Source organism: Phoca vitulina, unplaced genomic scaffold, assembly GCF_004348235.1.
Source record: "Phoca vitulina isolate PV1807 unplaced genomic scaffold, GSC_HSeal_1.0 scaffold4, whole genome shotgun sequence".
Lineage (NCBI taxonomy): Eukaryota > Metazoa > Chordata > Mammalia > Carnivora > Phocidae > Phoca > Phoca vitulina.
The window spans coordinates 47,264,428-47,283,756 of NW_022589707.1; the positions used below are offsets into that span (position 1 = coordinate 47,264,428).

General features: G+C 37.3%; 2 protein-coding genes across 3 annotated transcripts in view; one reads left to right on the top strand and one right to left on the bottom strand.

Moving 5' to 3' along the window:
• ITGB8 (integrin subunit beta 8) overlaps positions 1 to 19,329 on the bottom strand; it is a 78,570-nt gene that overhangs the window by 46,033 nt on the left and 13,208 nt on the right. For both annotated transcript variants that reach the window (XM_032401966.1, XM_032401964.1), the window contains exon 2: positions 4,303 to 4,388. In XM_032401966.1, the coding sequence (XP_032257857.1) occupies positions 4,303 to 4,388 (86 nt within the window). The remainder of the gene's footprint in view (positions 1 to 4,302; positions 4,389 to 19,329) is intronic.
• MACC1 (MET transcriptional regulator MACC1) overlaps positions 1 to 19,329 on the top strand; it is a 224,356-nt gene that overhangs the window by 21,270 nt on the left and 183,757 nt on the right. The window lies entirely within an intron of this gene.

Sequence of the window (19,329 nt, forward strand, 5' to 3'; positions counted from 1 at the left end):
CCCCTCTTAATTTAGAACAGGGGTCGGAAAACTAGGGACAGTAGGACAAATACAACAATCTATGGCCTGTTTTGTATTGATTGAGTGCCAAAAAATGCTTTCTACATTTAAAAAATGGCTGTAAAACAATAAAAAAGAAGAACATGCAAGAGAGACAGTATGTGGCCCACGAAACTTAAAATTTTTTACTGTGTGGCCCCTTACAGTACTGATTCTGAATTAGAATGTGAAACACACTTGAAATATTAAATATAATTAAAAGATAAAAGAGGATATATCCTTTTCAATTAAGATTTCCTGCTGTCATTTGGTAAACAACTTCATGGGAACAGAAAAATTCAATTTGCTGTGCTATTGACACCTAGAGTTTTAGCGTGAAGTTTAAAAAGTCCAAAGCCTTAATTTCTTGTATCCAAATTTATCCATCTATTGATAAAACTCAGAGGTACTCAATATAAGATTTAGTTTATATACAGTTTGGAGTTCTTCAAAGAAAGGTGGCATAGACTGCTATCAGATGTATCACTTTCCTTCAGAAAGCTCCAGGTGGGGGGACCCTTCTGTCCTGGAGCTTGAAGAATATTGAGGGTGCATGAGACTTGTTCACGCCTCACATGACCGGCCACAGACAAAGGGCCACATGCGTTTTACAGATGTAAAAACCCCAAGACTTCAAATCACGAAAGGAAATAAAGTACAAATAATTCTGATTTTCCTTTTCAGCTAGGGATTTTGTTATTTGTGTATACAGAAATGGAAAAGAAGGGAATATGGTTAATTCACTGCAACTATACATCACACTATGCCATCTGACCTTTAAACATCAAATCATTTTGCTGAAATAGGCAAAATAGTCTCAATTATTTTGCAATGTCTGAATCAGCATGGCTGTTTTTACTCCACTATAAAAACTGAGTTAGAAAAACACTGCCAATTTGACAATTAGGTTTGAGAAGGGAAGAAAAGACCGTGACATCAAAATAAAGAATGGAATGCTGCGCCTACCCACTGTGGCCTACTTTCCACTTTGTATAAAAGAAAAGAATTTGAAACCACACCCTTTTAATTTGTGGTGTTTTGTGTCATTTTAATTTCTTCTAATTCTTATGTTTTATTTTTTTCTGCAAGAAATACACAAGCAAAATCATACTCCAACTGTCTGCATCTCAAGCCTATTTGTAAATGAAAATCCCAGGTTGAAGTTACCCCAGATGGCTTTTCATCAGTTGTTACTTTCATCCATTCAAGATAATTATCTGGGGAAAAAAATAAGTAAAGTTTTGTCTTCTCATTTCTGAGTCTTTCTGATTTCCAAACATGACAGTCTGCACAGAAATGAAGGAACTCTATCATCTTCCTTTTGACAGTGAATGCCCTTTGTGTTGTCTTTTAGTATAATTATGTTCGAAGGCTGCCCTCTAAACTTCTGGCTATGTAATCACAATCGGTGTCTAGCATAGCACGCAGGAGAGAAAGAGAATTCTTCAAAACTCATCAGGATTTTTACTTGTGTTAAAAAGGAGGTTGAGGCATTAAACTAGGTGATATTGGTAAGGTCCTTTGCATCCTAATTATTTTCCCAATTATGTTTATGTAGCATGGAGGAAAAGAGAAAGCAAAACGTAAAGAACAGCAGATTAACATGCTATAAAAAAAGAATGTAGGCAAATTGAATATACCCTGTCTAAATTTTCTACTGATGTTTTACTTCTGACCAACTTTGAAAATCGTACAAACCAGGCTTAATTTGTTACTGTTTACCTATTCTAATCATGAACAGAGAAAAAAATGCCTATTCTTTCCCTGTCCCTCCACTCTCATTGGTTAAGAAATAAAAGACATTAGTTGCCTATGTGCCTAGTGGTGTAATCTTTCAAAATTAACCATTCTATTCTTCCTGTCGATGTCAGGTCAGCCTGCGGGGAGTGGACAGCTCCTTCTGTTACTGATGTGACTAGAGGCTCAGTCCTAATACTGGTTACTCCCCCTTAGGTGGTGTTCTTAATACAGTCCTCTTGGTTTCCTAAGCCTCAGTGAGTTGCTCTGGAGTCTCACTCAAGTTCTCAAAGTAACAACTCCCATTTTTAAGCAATACGTGGGTCAAATGCTTCTCACATTCTGTTTCATTTAATCTTCACTACAGCGTGTCATAGGTACAATTATTATTTCTGAGAGAAAACTGAGGTTCAGAGTAGAGTAACATGTCCAAGTTTATACAGTTAGAAACTGATGGCCTTGGGATTTGAACCCAAGCTGATCTCATTTCAGAGCCCGCTTTTTCAGTACATGAATGAGATGACCCTACACTACATAGGAGAATATTTTGCAACATGAACAGCCAGCTGATTTCCAAATGTTTCCTGAGATCCTCCTCTGAAGCATTTGGCCAGTAGCAGACACGGGTTTGCCTCCTCTGCTTCGGCAGACACCTGACATTTCCCCTTGGATTACCTCCTTGCATTTGGCCACCAATTTCTCTGAATACTCAAAATCCTTCCCCTTGTGGCAGGACTGACATTTACTAATCCTGTAACTGTGCCTCTCCAGCTTTTCTGTCCCAGCGGTGGTATCAGAGAAAGGGGTCCCTCTGGAACTTAGCATTCTGTATGGCTGGGATGTTACCTTTGGCTGACAAATGGGTTTCTTAACCATCTTTTGAAAGTCCCTCTAAACTATACTGACTAAAGATCCCAGCAGCTGGTATCAAGTTGACATAAACTTCATGGCTCTAAGGATCTTCCTTAGTAAAAATCTAAAATGGAATATTGGCCGAGGGTCAGGAAATATCAAGCCATGAAACATTCTTGACAAGAAAACCTAGAAGCAAACTCCAAACTCAGGGTTACAGAGATGAGGAAAGGGAGGCTCAGAGAATAGAGTGAATTCTATCTGGTCATTTGAGTCATCAGAGGTGATGGGACTAGCAACTCTGGAATTGTCCTCTTTCTGACATTGCCTGATTCCATGGGTTCTGGTGAAGCACTGCTAGTTTTGAGTGACACCTGATTTTCTCACTGGTAAAGCCTAGAGTATATCCAAGAAGGCTTTGGGTTGTCAGTAGGAGGGACACTTACTTTCAGACATGGCTACTATTTTCTGAACCCCTCCCCTGCCTCTTTCCTGACTTGCTTTAGAAGAAAGTAATGTGCACCATCCTTTGCTACTTTTCAGCTTTCTTTTTTCCCCTGGGAGATGCATAAGGGCAAGCAGTAACAGGAGAAACTGGAAAGATGATGGTAGGTGCAGTTTTTGAGCGAAATCCGAGGAGGCAAAAGCTAGAGATTTCTTTTCATGTCAAGCAAAAGACCATTAAAGATCTATTTGTTCCAATTCACAAGAGCTACATAAACAAATACAAAATTACCTATATAATTTCACAAAAGAACCCCCAGATTAGTAGATGGCTTCTTCATTACAACTTATCATATAAGGTAGTTCTGATTGAAGATTACCAAGAAAAGAAAAAATTCATAAAACAACTTCACAGCCAAGAAAGAAGGAATGCATTATAATTTTTTTACTAAGAAGTTTGTTATTGGGTTATGTTTCTCTTGTTAGAATAGAAAAACACTAATTTTGAACAATAAACAATTTCTGAATTATTCTTCATTCCACAGAATTTAAATGTACACAGTACTGCATGAATAGGGTCACATGTCAAAGGAAAAGCATCCCATTTTTCATAAGTAACTGGCGAATTGATGTACAATGTTATGAAATGGAGTAAATAACTTATCTCTAAGTATTTCAAGTAAAAACAAATGAAACAGACCAATAAACTAACTTGCTTTTCTTTAATAAGCAAGTACAAGACTATGATCCAACTTGCATATATAACCTACTGCCCCAAGCTGCAGCAAGAATTTCACACAAAGCCTACTGACCTATCAAAAGTCACTTTCTGTGTTTGCCAATTCTCTCTATAGAACAGATGGGAGACATAAAATGGTTTGCACTTCATTTCAAAATTACCATAATTTTCCTAATGAAAAGGTTACACTTTTTATTAAGCCAGATATGCTGTTTCCAAGCATAAAACCAAATAAAATTTTCCTGATGCTCAGCAGTATCTTTCTTTTTCCTGATGCACCTTCAAGGCACAAAATACTAGGGCAATGAAATCATGAGAGAAGGTCAACCAATGAGGAACAGAGAAAAGAGCAAAAAAGAGAGAAGAGAAGGAAAAGGAAAGGAAGGGAGACAAGAAAAGAAGGAAAGAAGGAAGGAAAGAAAGAAAGAAAAGAAAGAAAAAGAAAGAAAGAAAGAAAAATAAGGAAATAAGAAAGAAAGAAAAAGGCACACCTCTTGAGCGCACCATCCACATTCCGGACCCAGCGCAAGGCACTTGGTGCAGGACGCTGCATTCGAAGATGTACATCTATTGTCTTCTGTAATGGAGGATAAAATGAGGTGTTACTATCCTATTGGGAAGTATATACAATTCTAGACCAAAATGTATTTTGAACACTGAAACAAGCTGACCAATAGTTTAAAGTAAATATTAAAAATATATATAATTTCTTTGGGAAGAGGTAAGGTTAACTGCATTATAATTAACAGATACAACATTTCCTGGATAGTTATTATTTGGTTTTATAAGGCTGGGAAAAAGGATGGTGATGAAAATGTGATTTTAGTTAGGTTTGGGGTTTGGCTTGTATTCTACTACAAGAGTAAAAGACACTCCACATTTTTTAGTGTGCTGAAGTTTCACTGTATTTCATATTATCTGAACTAATAAGGCATTTTGGGATCTAGAATTTTTCCTGTAAAAATAGTCATATACAGACCTCAGTCTGAACATGTCAATCCATGTTGGGTCCTAGTGAATGAACTTTCTGAAAAATGACCTTGATTTCTTGAGAAATGATGACATAATAGAGTAATTCGGGAATTCGATTGTCTTAATATTGATATTTTGGCTTGATGGGTACCAGAACTAAATATAACAGCATGGTTCAACATTTTAGACATAAAGTAGTTAAGATGGATGAATTGTTTTAGTTTACCCAATTTAAGATCACTTTAAGATCATGACCAGTTCACTTTCCCATAGATTCCCACACTTAGCTGTGACATAGTAACATCGTATATATGTTAATAACATAGCTGTGCCTGGAAACTCTTTACCTTTATCCGTGGCCACTAACTACTTATATCATTATGAAGAGACTCATCATTATGAACTTAAATACATAAAATACAATAAAGAAAGAGTCATAAATTATTTTATCATGAGTTTTTAGTGGAATAATCGCATACTTCCTACAGTCCATCCTTTACTATGAAATGTCACAAGGACACTGGAAATCACAGCATTCTATTCATCTCACTCACAGGCGAATAACAGGCATTCTAGCTGTAAGTATTTCACAGTCCAGGTGAGGAGATAACTATATAAGCAAAGAATAAAATACAGTATGATAAGCACAACAAGAGAGATATCACCAAGGCACTGTGGGAACATAGTGAGGGGCTTCTCACTCTGCTTTAGAGGAAGGGCAGGGTTAGGGGAAGAGGATGTGTTTAAGGATGATCCCTAGAGGCAGTGAGATCTAGTATATCTCTTTGCCATTTCATTTTGTTTCTTCTAATCTGTGTTTATCTTTTAAAAAATGTAATGAAAGAGGCATGAGAGAGGACTACGTATGTTTGTGTGTGTGTGTGTATAATCACACAGGGACATGGTAGCTTGAAAGGGGATCAAGGCCACAAAATCTCTGGCTGTCCCCATCCAATCAGTTTTTCTTTTTCTTCTCTCTCAACTTGCCCCAACATTCTAGAATACACAGTTAAAACAGCAGTGACCTGAAGGTGGCATGGGGTGGGCGTTGGCAGTGGGAAGAGAGAAAGAGGAACTATAGGAAAGAGAGTAAGTATAGCAGAAAGGTACTAATTGAGGTGGTAGTGAGCACCCTTCCCTGTATTTCCCTAGACAACCAAGTTAAGCCAAAACCATCCCTCCTTAACTCTTAATGGCTGTTCTATTATCTCCTCTCTGTGTCCCTTGCAGCCTTTGTCCTTGGCTTTATATCAACTTTTAATAAACATGATCCAAACTTCCTTACTGATTTGTCCAGACCTGGTCTAGATTTCCAAGGACTAAAAATAACCACTGTTTTGGGCTGCCTTTACTACTAGTGTGGCCATCTGACTGTGAAGACTCCATAGCCTAAAATCCTTCTAGCTGGCTTAGCCTGCCAAACTATAAAAGGTGCTTATTTCTAAAGTATTCAGAGGACAGAGTGACCTTTTTAGTTGTTCTCAGAAAGAAATCAAGCACATTTGCAGACCTAACTTGGCCTTTACCAACTCTTAAACTTGACCTGACTGGAATGTGGAAGTCAGTCTATTTCAGTCCAGGCTTGACTAACTTCTTCACTCCGCAGGTAGGACGTTGGCACTGGCAGTTAAGATTGCACTCTCTTGGAAGGGAAGCTGCCGCTTCTATGACTGTGGTCTTTGTTTCTAATAGTTGTGTGACTGTGTCCTAAGTTAACCCAGATTCAAGGTTAGGTCAGTCTCCTACTTCTAAGACACAAGTGGTAAATAATGGGTTTACAAACAAAAATCTTTCTTTATAGTCTGCTTTCTGACCGTTTGTTTTAAAAAGTTCTACTGCCAACTTCTGTTCTCAGACTTCAGACACCTAAGAGTGATGACCAACAGGGGTAGAAACTTTGGTTGTGTTATTATGTCCCAGGTTCCAGGGTTGACATTTCTCAGTCTACATAATTATAGGAAAAACGATCCCATAAATGGATATGGAGGAGGCAGACCTTACGATTCTGCAGACCTGAGAAAGGCCATAAATTGAACTCCATGGGAATAATGTCAAATGTTACTGCTGGAGAGTGTCATGGCTAGACTTTACAGAAGACAAACCAGATACACTTTGGTAAGCAGAATTGTTTAAGCATTTTTCTTTTTCATTTTAAATGCACATCAAGTAAATACCTAACATGCAAATATCACACCAATTAGAACAGTTCTTTACACTGAATGGTCATGCTACTATGGAGGCTGTTAGTCAGTATGTGCTAAAGGGATGTGTGTGTGTCTTCCTGTCTGTCTGTCAGATCCTCCCATGTAAATAGAAATCTTTATATTGAGCACACATCAATCAATGCATGAGTGCTGTTTACCGACATGGGCAGTTTGTCATCAGCCTCTAGGTCGACTCCGTTCATTGGCTGCCCCATCCCTGACGCAACATCATAGGGGGCTGCTTCCCAGTGGTGCTTTCCCAGCAGTTCTCAGCACTGACACCTCATTAGAGGGGGTGCCTGAGTGTTTCTTCTTACCACTCTAAGACAGTGGTAGCTACCTGTTCAGCTCTTTGTTCAGTGGCATGGCATAGCACTATATTCTTAATGTTCTAGCATTGTGTTTTTATTAAGGATACTTTTTTTGTGGATCTTAAAGGAAATTACGAAAGACAATGGAAGCAGAATCGTATTTTAAACCATATGTCTTCAGAACCCTCTTTTGTTCTCATTTCCTTTAGTCCTAACTGCCTCACCAATCCCATGTCATTAAAAAAATGTGCTACCAAGACAGAAATTAGTAAATGATTTAACATCTTGTAAGTGTGTACATTCTGAAAAACTCTATTCCTTGATCTTTGAGCATGGGCTGAGATTCTTACTTTTACTCCTATTACAATTGGAGGTAACAGATACGATGAGGTAGCATTGCTAAATAGTTACTGGAAATAAAGTTCCAAATTTCCACAGCACTGTTACTTAAGAGCAATGTGTTCTTAGGCTAGTTACCTAAATTCTCTGAGATTCCATTTCTTCCACTGTAACTTAGGGATAACTATACCTATATCAAAATACTGATATGAGATGAAATGAGCAAGCATAAGCATGCCAAGCACAGTACTTAGGGTATGGTAGACACTCAGCAAAGGGACTATTATAACTTATTTATAATTAATATTATAATAATTTATGTGTGTATATATACACACATGTATATATACACATTGTGTGTATACATCTAGCTTTAAAAAAAGGGGGAGGTGTTATGTGTCTTTAAATTTGTTGTAAATATAATTAGTTGTATTTAAAATGAAAGTCCCTTGGATCATAAACACAAAGTTTTAAAAATATAGCTAATATATAAGAATAACTATTAAATAAAAAGCTACTACTTTTATTTTGATTATTTAAAAATGACTTTTAAAAGCCCATTTGTTCAAATAGACACACATCAGTCCAATCTGTTACAAGTACAATTTTGGCATGACTATAATTGATTACCTTAAATCTCTTACAACACCTTCATTTTGTTCACATTTTTCAATGTGTACCTTGACTTAATCTGAATATTTTTCTAATTATTTCCCAGAATTAAATGTTTCTGACGCATGTAAAATGACCTTTATAACAGTCTGTCATAAAGTATAATAAATATCTATCATCAACAGGATAAAGTACACAAAAATCAGGAAACTACATATTTATGACTGTCACTTAGATATTCTTTGTTTTAGATGATGCATTTATTCAGATTATTTTGAGAATGTTTAATCTATAGAAGTAAGAAGAAAAAGAATATGGACCAAAAAAAAAAAAAAATAATAAAAATAGTAACTAAAAAAGCCCGTGTTTCAACATTTAGATTGGGATATTTCCATAAGTCAAGTGATCAGAGAAAGTGAAAGTTTTGGAAATATTTCTAATGTTTTTCTGCTCTGAAGTCTACACCACAAAATTTCAACAAAATTTAAAGGATGCCCAAAGTTATCTGGAAGAAGGAACAATTAAAACTGATAAAGATTGTAGTCCTTAATATTCAGAATCAATCATTTTGGATTCTCCTGTTAGGACTAGACAGAATGATTTGTGAAGAGTAGAGAAATGCATTTTGTTTTCAGAGTATCCTTTCCTTAACTGCATTTACTATACAAATTAAATTAAACTTGGATAATTATATAAAGCCACTTCCTTAACAAAAAGATAAAAGTAAACACTCTTACAATGAATACATACTTTACTTTGATAGCAGTCAAAACCAGGCAAATTGAGCACAAAGAATAAGTTTTAGAGTATAACTCTGGAGTTTCCTTTTTCTAGCTGTATATTGCGGCCATGTAATTGTTACAGATATCTTCAAAATACATTACCCGATTACTGAAAGCTCTCTTTTGCACAGAAATTTATCATGCTATCATTTGATGTAAAAATAAAAATGAAGCAATAGATTAGTGTTCTAATCACTTGCTGTTACCTAGTTATTCCAAATTTTGATTGAGGAGCTGTTCCATAAAGACTCCTACAAATATATAGAGAGGGAAGAGGTGGTTAGGACTACTTCTTTGAAAATCAGGCACAGGAAACAAAACCAAAGTCAGTTAAATTTTAAGATAGATTAGGTAAAGGGGCAAGGGAGAAAAGGTAGAAGCATAGGAAGCTCTTTGGAAAAGGTAGATCTGAGTAGGGAAGCTCTGAAGAAGAGATGTATTATGATGACTGAGGGAGTATCGCAAAAACAGAGGGAGCAAGGAAATAACAGTACAACTATTTGTATTTTTCTTTTTCTTCTGCTTTTTTCCTTGGACTTCATATAAACGTAATACAAAGCCACATTCTTTATTAACATTTTGCATTTGCTCTTTTACTTAGCATTTAGACTATGAAACATAATTTTACTGTTGAAATGGACAAAGAAGCAGATATTATTAAAAGAATGAAAATAATACATCTATGCCAAAACTTCAGTTTACTAAAATAATTTTTATGCAACAAATGCATATTTCAACTGTGCTCATATAGAATTAGTTGAAAAATTCACTTTAGTATTTGAGGTTTGCTACTAAATTATACATTCAGAAAATACGACTCTCTAGCAGCAACACCCAACCTAGAGTATTTTTCTCTCCTTTGCTTTTACCATATTGTTTGTTTCAAACTTGTAGCAAATAAGCATACACGCCATGGAAATGAAAATAAGTACCTCTATGGGAAAAAAACATTTTGTCTAAATAATTTTGCCTCTACTTGCACTTGAGAAAACATACACCCATATTTATGTTTGGCCAAAAACTACTAGGATTCCTTTCTTTTTTGTCTTCTCTGTTAGCTGTTCCAGCGATTAGGTTTCATAGTTTTAAAGTACATTTGGAGGAAAAGGCAGTGGTATGATAATGATCAATACGTATATAGAGGCTCAGAAGAAAGGGTGAGGAAATGAAGACATTATAAGAAAAAAAAAAAAGTCTTAGCTCCCCAAAGGAAGAACCTGAGATAGAGACTTTTGGCAAGCAATCTATTGAGAAGTGAGGTAAGGTCAGGAAGGAAAAGGCACAAAGATACTGGTGCAGTCAAATTCTGGTCTTAACCTGCCTGATTCTACCCAGAACTTGGAGCACAAATCATACCACAAAGTTGTCCCACTTTGGGGCAAAGTGGAAGTCTGGCTTTTATACCATCCCATCAGTCAGCCATTGACTGAGGGCAGCACAGAGAGGGTTGGGGTGGTGGGTTAAACTTTACACATTGCTGAGCGATGTGGCTCCCTCTGATGGAGGCCATTTTTCTGAGAATGTGGCAGCTGTGAGCCATTAACAGCCAGAACTCAGAGCAAGTGGGGATGGCGTACCAGCCCTGTAAAGGATGTCTAGTTTAGTAGCAGCCATCTTGAGCCCTGAATGGAAGGGCTAAGCATGGAAGCCAATGCTAAGAATGGCAAAGGTAAAGATGTCCTGGCCCCTCACAGGATCATGGAGTTGCTGCCCCCATTCTGGGTTGTCTCTCAGAACTGTTTCTTTTTTTCTCTTTCTTTTTTTAAAAAGTATTCTCTATACCCAATGTGGGGCTCAAACTTACAACCCCAAGATCAAGAGTTGCATGCTCTACGGACTGAGCCAGCCAGGCGCCCCACTCAGAACTGTTTCTGATTTAAGAGGAAAATTCACCTGAGTTTTGCAAGATAATAAAAGAAAGACTTGAGCAGGATTAATATAAATGCTTTTTTAGAAATGTTAAGCATAACATTACTTTACATGACATAGACCATCCACTCTGAAGAGACATGTTTTGTTTTTCCTTGGAAAAATAAGACTATGAGACTGTCAGTTCCTGGAGGACAGGTGGTTACATATATTTTCTTTCTATCCCCAATATCCAAGTCTAGCATCTGGTACACACCCAGTAAATCTGTGATGAATACATGATATTCTAAGTTGAAGTTGACCTGGCAGTCTAATTTCTTAGGTTTTTATAGCTCTTGATTATTTACATTTTTTTAAAAAAAACTTCATTTCCAAAACCAATTTATTGTAAAAGGCAATAAATATAATTATGCTTACTGGATGAACTCCTATCTGGATGAGTTCATATCTAGATGAACTCATCTTGATGTTTTCAAATGTGAAAAAACACAAACCAACATATAGTGACAAGTTTCTTTACGTTTGGTCTTCTGATAGTGTACAGTTCTACTGATTTATTTTAAAGCAAGGGTAATTTCTTTCTAAAGAACCCTGAATATGTGATGGGAATGATACTGAATTGAAATAGCACTTTTTAATGCTACCATTATCAGATGCAAAGCCACCAATTCACTTATTGTTTTCTTATTGCCCAGATCTAAATCAAATTTCAATTCAGCAAATGTTCTTTATCCCTATAAGGTTGAGTAGTTTTTCCTGAGCACAACTTCCTTATAATGCCGATGTTATGAAATCACACTAATCTTTTCTTCTCATTAACCAGGTTTATTAGGTTTTTATTATGTGTAATCTTTATGTTTCAGGGAAAAGTTTCAACCTCCCTTGTTACATAGTAAAAATTCACATGAGTTCAATAGGGTTTTCTGCTAGCATAAAGATTTTTAGAGAACAAAAGCAGGGGGGAAGCTACTTGCAACGCTGGGCAGGTTAAGAAATGTTAGGGCAATGCTACACGGATTCCATCTATCTGCCCTGCCCTGTTTGGGGCAATCCCAACATGAGTCAGAAGTTAAAGTGGGCGAGGATGGCAAAAAGCAAAACTCTTGTTCATGATAGAATTTACAAGAACCATTGTGAAGCCACAAATGATGCTCATTTGTGTTGAAATGGGCCATCACAAGAAGGCTGTCTGGTGAGGTCATATCACAGCCTTTCCTTGTGATTCATTTACACACACTTTAGTCAATTTAGCTTTGAAAAAGATCTGATTGCAGCATACAATGGATAACTGTATAAATTATGCTCTACATAAGAACACTTTTTAATTTGAAAGAGGGCACTATTAAGTACACCGGGGCAATGGTATGAATTCGAACTTCTCAGGTGAGCTGAAGTCTAAGATCACCCTAAATGCACATTAGTTTGGTGGTGTTGAACAAGAAATGAAAACAATAAACAAGGCAATCCATGCTAAGGTGATAGGAAATGTCAGGAGAAAGGGAATGCCCTGAATTAGTAATGAGGGAATCTCATCACATGAAGGAGGGCCTGACAGGTTTTGAAGGACAGGTACAGTGCAGAAATCTGGTTGAAATTTGTGACTGTTTTTAGATTTTATATATGAACACATATATGTTTATGTATATTTTCTGTTTTACATATTTTGACATATATTCTTAGGTGTGGGAAGGAGATGAAAGAGTACAAAGAATACTTGTTGTTTGCATTCAAAAATGACTTTGCAGTTGATATTATTTTCTACACAGTGAAGTTTCTCTTGGTGGGCCAAGAAGGTTTTCAACTATGTATAGCAAGAATTGTTCCTGAAGACGATCAAATTCAGTTTTGCATTTGCTCCCTTACCTGAGCACATCAGTTTGTCTTCTGACACTCATCTGGGGTAAATTTGTAAGGAAGTGAGAGAAACTCGGGAAGAAAGATGGGGTCAAAGCACAGCATCTCCCAGTATAGCTTTCCTTCTTCAGACTTGGAACTTCAACAAGGATCAAAATCTCAAGATTCAGGGAGGGCTCCAGAGGCCCCTCTGAGGCAAATTCTGGTTAAAGCTGCATTTGTCTAACTTGGAAAAGCAATATTAGTCATGTGCTTTGTGTCTTGTTTTAACTGGAACTTTTCCATACATTCCAACTGTCCTGTTTATGAGGCACACTCCCTTTTTATAAAAGCCAAAATATTCACCGGTTTCCCACTCTGTTCCTCTAAATAATGTTTTTAATCTAACATACTAGAGTTCCAGGGGCTCTTCCTATTTTCCTCTCCAACTCTTGGCAGGTATGAATTTCCTTTCTCCCGCTTTAAAAAAAAAAAAAATCATATCGCTATTCACGTCAAAACCTCAAATGCCATGGTTAAGGATGTAAAAGAAATGCCCCAGGATAGTAGGAATGCATTTTCTACATTACGTTTTTTAAACCTGAAGTCATATTGCAGGTGTGTACTTGATTAGAAAAACAAAGAAACATTTTATACTGTAAAGAATTTTGTTCTAAGTAAAAAATAAATTAGGACCCAAAGTGAATTTTAGTTCATTTAGTATTTGGCTTTCCTGCAATTAGATTTCAAAGACCAGAAAGGTATTTATATTTTACTCTGCCAATTCAAAAAGCAAACCCATATATACAATAGGATAAATTAGGGAAAATAAAAAAGAATAAATATTTATTAAATGATTACTTCGTTTTGGGTCCTCTACCAAACACCTTATATGTATTATTTCACTGGAAGTTTAGAGAAACCCTATGAGGAAAGCATGCCCATCTGTAAAGATGGGGAACAATAGCTTAGGGAAAGTCTCATCCTAAAGTCACACAGCAAGTGAGTACAGAGACCAAGTTGGAACCCAGTTCTAACTACCAAGCCTTTTCTCTTGAATAATGTCCTATATGCAATAGAGAATGACATAAAGACAATTATGCCAAAGTATGATTTAAAGCTCTTGCTAATTAAACTATTATTAGTCCTTAAGTAATGACTCAATAATAATTCCCATGGGCCTCAAGATAATTCTTCCATACAAGTAGTATGTCATTACTTTTCCTATTACCAGTCCCGCTCTCAAGATGAGGATGTTAGGTTGCCCCAGCAGGATTATTTTCTGTCATCAGTGCCAAAGACCTCCCTAAATACTACAGTGCCCTTTTCAAAATTCATTTTATTTCCATGTACAAGGAAACTTTGAGTTTTAACACTGAAGCTCCAGCCTGAACATCTCACTGAGTGCTGAGTGCCTAAATTAGATTGGTTGGCAGTTTTTCAGCATAAGGGAGAACTTATCCTTTTACAACTGTGTTTCCCCAACCCTTTGCCAGGGGACAGCTCTGGGCTGCATGCTAATTAGGCAGAAGCACTTGAAATGGTGTTTGCAGTTACTATTTCCATTTGTGAATTTCCAGTTCTGTCCAGGAAGCCAAATCTGGAAGAGGGAAGCAGGGAACTTGTTCTTGTCCATAACTGCCTATTCTCTGACCTTGGCTTGATAATTTAACTTTGCTGGGGTTTTGCTTCCTGGCTAATGAAGCAGAGAAAGTGCTCCTCCTTTTTATGTGCTCTAAAAAAATTTTTAAATATAGAGTCTGAGTTAAAAGGACATGATTGGTGGAGAACATTTGCTTAATAGCATTGCACAGTTCTGTTAGTTTATGGGAATATCTTAAGATACAATTTATAATATGGAAGACTTATTTTATTTTATTTTTTTAAAGATTTTATTTATTTATTTGACAGAGAGTGACACAGCGAGAGAGGGAACACAGCAGGGGGAGTGGGAGAGGGAGAAGCAGGCTTCCCGCTGAGCAGGGAGCCCGATGTGGGGCTCGATCCCAGGACCCTGGGATCATGACCTGAGCCGAAGGCAGACGCTTAACGACTGAGCCACCCAGGCGCCCCTCACTGTTTTGTTTTAACACTGTCAGCTTAGAGGCACAAGCAAGCTTTCTGAAGGATAGAAATGTTCTTTATGCTGATTATAGCAGTAGTTCCACAGGCCTATACATCTGTCAAAACCCACTAATTGGCACTTTAAAGAGATGCAGTTTGTTAATGTAAATTATATCAATACATTTTATTTAAAATTAGCTTTGGAAATTAACTTAGATGGAGTATTTTTTGTTACCTAAAGGACAGTGAGTGCACAGTGAGGAAACATATTTCTTTCCTGGTAGTATATTCAAAAATATTAAATTACTTCATGTGGTTTTTATTTTTTTATTTTATTTTATTTTTTTTTTAAAGATTTTATTTTATTTTATTCATGAGAGACAGAGAGAGAGAGAGAGAGGCAGAGGGAGAAGCAGGCTCCCAAGGAGCAGGAAGCCCGATGCGGGACTCGATCCCAGGACCCTGAGATCATGACCTGAGCCGAAGGCAGACGCTTAACCATCTGAGCCACCCAGGTGCCCTTCATGTGGTTTTTAAAAGGTAAGCCAATGACAGCTCACATAAACCCTGACTTACAGGTACTTACAGATCCGTTAGTGGGTAACTTAAAGTTACTTACAGATCAGTTAGCGGGTAACTTACAGGTACTTACAGATCAGTTACTGGGTAACTTACAGGTACTTACAGATCCGTTAGTGGGTAACTTACAGGTACTTACAGATCCGTTAGTGGGTAACTAAAGTCTTTTATCCCCACACTGTACTTACCTGATTTACGTGACTTCCATTCAGATCAAGGGGTAAATTATTTTAATGCTCCTTCAAATAGATTTAGCTCAGTTGTTGGATGATAAAATTATTTTTCATATTCAAAACTTATTTTTTATATTCTATCAGGAACTTCTTGCAAGCCTTCAGCCATATGAAAAGTTGAAAGGAGTGTGTACTAATACCAAATGAAAGATTTTGTATCTTAGTAATTAATACTATTATTGCTGATAATACTAATACAGCTTAAAGTACACATTAATAATATATTTTATATTCTATTCTCTATAGTAAAGTTTCTTCTATCTCCAGTGCCAAAGATGATCCTAAATACTTAAGTGTCTTTTATAAAACTCATTTTACTTTTGGGTTCAGACAAAGAAAATTCTGAATTATAGTGAAAAGATTTTCACCTGTCTTATAGGATAGAAATTTAATCTTCTATAATACTTTAATTACCTTAAACTATTTCAAATAATAATTGTCCAGTTTAATTTCATTGGGTGGAATTTGACTAGGTACTTCTTTATACATATGTATCAGTTGATAATGTTCTACCTCATCGTCTTTAGTGTGTACTTCCTAAGAACAAGGATATTCTCTTATAAAACCACCAAAGAATTGGTGAATTCAGGACATTTAGTGATACTATATAATGAACTAACATATAGTCTGTATTGTCCTATGAAATTCTTGCTCCATATTCTCCATATGTCCCCAAATGGTCCAGCTACTACTTCTTCTTTATCAAAACTTAGCTTTATCAGAGTTCATCTTTCTTTGGGTAAATCTTCAACCAATGCTTTAGTCTTCTCTTCATTCTCACTGGCTGCTTGTAAGGCTCTCCCTAACTCTCTACCTCCCCATCTCCCAAAAGTATCAATTTCTATTCTTTCAAAGTCCTAAGCTCTTATTTAATATGACCCTCCCCATCTTTGTTATTCCCAGACACTTTCAAAAATTTTACAATGTATTCATGCCCTTGCTCATGGTTTTTGGCCTCATCTGATTCCATGTAATTATCCAAATCAATCCAAATCCCACCTGGGGCAGAGCCATTATCAATCCCTGGGGCCAGGAACTGTGGTAGGGAATTCTCATGAGGGACCACTAGATCATAAAACCATGAAAGTGATATCTGACTTTTTCTTTTTAAGATTTTATTTCTTTATTTGAGATAGAGAACATGAGTGGGGTGGGGGGAGTGCAGAGGGAGAGGGAGAAGCAGGCTCTCCCTTGAGCAGGGAGTCCGATGTGGGGCTCTGTTCCAGGACGCTGGGATCATGACCTGAACCGAAGGCAGACGCTTAACTGACTGAGCCACCCAGGCGCCCCTGAGATCTGACTTTTTATAACGTCTATAAGTCAGTTTCTGCCCCATCAGGTCTATCAGCAGATAATCTAGTCTGTGACCCTGTTCTCAGAGAGCATTGCCCTCTGGCGTCAATACTATGCTGACCTCTAAGTAGCCAAGGGTTAGTCCTGGACATGTATATTAATACCACGTGCACCCTCACAGGGAGCCCTGGCCTCATTCTCCAGCTGTGCGGTGCTGCCTTCAGGAAGGCGCAGGACATGCTCAGAAACCCACTCCCCTCTCCCGTCCCATCATCGTCCCATGAAATGTCACCAAACATTATGTGGCTTTGAATTCTTCAAGAGGCATCAAACATGTTATATCCTCCGAACTAGAGACTGGTACTAATAACATTTAGTCGTTGTGTTTCCGTTACCAACTTCAGACGTTAGGCACTGTGGTTATCTTACGTTGGCCCTCACCTTAAGGCTCTGGTTCTAGATGGTTATGGCTGAAACACTCCCAAAAGGGACCTTTTTAACCAAAATTCAGACGGCCTGAAACTTACTCTCTTCTTGAGGGTTTTTTTCAGTGTTACTATCCTCCAAATGAATTCCCTTGGAACTTAAGCCCCATCTATCATTTCTAGAGGGTTTTCTTTTGCAAATTACATTCCGCTTGTCTTCAATTCAATAAATTCAATAAAAGTTCAGACCAAATGCACACAAAGACAATAAAGCAACACCTTGGGAGGTATGCCTTGTACTAAAAAAGAGACCAGCTAGGTCATTTTTTTTCTGCCAACAATACAGTTCTGCTACAGTGAGTTCTTTGTTTCCAACTAGAACAGCCAGTTCTACAGCAATTCCTACACACCCGAAAACTTTCTCCCATTCTTTGTTCTACTGCTGTCAGTGAATACCTTACACCACCAGGCAGAGCCAGTCCAGCCTCCTAGCAAGCTGGCAATAAGGAAAGACATTTCCTAGTTTGGCATTCCTTAAGGTACCTACTGTCAGCCTAATCTTGTAGAATTTTGAATTCTTCTTTTAACTACTTTCCTTGTTCAACCTCATAATATTCTTAGTCTGCTTTGGAGCATAGTGGTAATCCCTCATTCCATAAGAAGAAGCTTTCCACCCAGCTCCTTTCTCTACCCAGTATCTGTCACAGTTACTAGGGAATTTTACTAAATATATGCTCTCCACTCAAATCAGGAAAAATGCTTGTATCTGGGAAAGTGTTTGTGGTTCAATTCAAAGGGTAGGACCCTGGTACCATATGTGTATGTGGAACAAACAGTACCTCAACTGTGGCTGCACCTTACCATTGGCATATCTCGAAATAGCTATTTTTTCTATCATAAAAGGAAGTTTGATCCCAAACCACGCAAAACATCAAAACATCCCTGGCCAAAAGCAACTGCCCACTTCACATACCTAGTAAGACATATTTGGTACATTTATTTCTTCACAGCTGACATTTCTTGTCTTTCATCTTTCTGCCTTCATTACCAGACTTCCCCTCCACTTCTAAACTTGGTCTCTCCCATGGACTTTGGCTTGAACTAGCCCTTGGCAGGTACTTTTCCTTTCTCCATACAATCTGGGGACTGTGATTTTGAGAGGCAGTTTTCTAAATGAAACTGCACCAGTACTGACCTGGAATGGCAACAGACTGACTTTGACAAATGGAACAGTATTTGTTGATTAAAAAAAAAACAAAGTAAAACAAAATAATAAAAACACCTGGGAAAGAGAGATAACACTTCTCCAAAACCACTATAGTAATGATTGTTGGCTCATTGATAAGGTTATCATAAAAGGCCACTTTTTAAAACCTTCTATGTTGTTTTAAAATATGAACATTTAGGGGCACCTGGGTGGCTCAGTTGGTTAAGTGACTGCCTTCGGCTCAGGTCATGATCCCAGGGTCCTGGGATCGAGCCCCGCATCAGGCTCCCTCCTCAGCGGGGAGCCTGCTGCTCCCTCTGACCCTCTCCCCTCTCCTGCTGTTTCTCTCTCTCTCTCTCTCTCTCTCTCAAATAAATAAATAAATAAAATCCTTAAAAAAAATAAAATATGAACATTTAGCACTTTAAATAACAAGCACTCAAAAGCATTTTTAAAAATCATCTTGAGTATATATACAATAAGACCACTATAATTTAACATTACAATTCTAATTTAATGATCTTACTCTTATTTCCTAAACTAATTTTAGTTGGGAACTTCTAAAAAATAACTTAGGGAAGGTAATTTTATTTACTTATTTATTTTTAAATATTTTATTTATTTGTCAGAGAGAGAGGGAGAGAGAGAGAGATCATAAGCAGGGGGAGAGGCAGGCAGAGAGAGAAGCAGAAGCAGGCTCCCTGCTGAGCAAGTAGTCCAATGTGGGACTTGTGGGACTCCATCCCAGGAGCCTGGGATCATGACCTGAGCCAAAGGCAGACGCTTAACTGACTG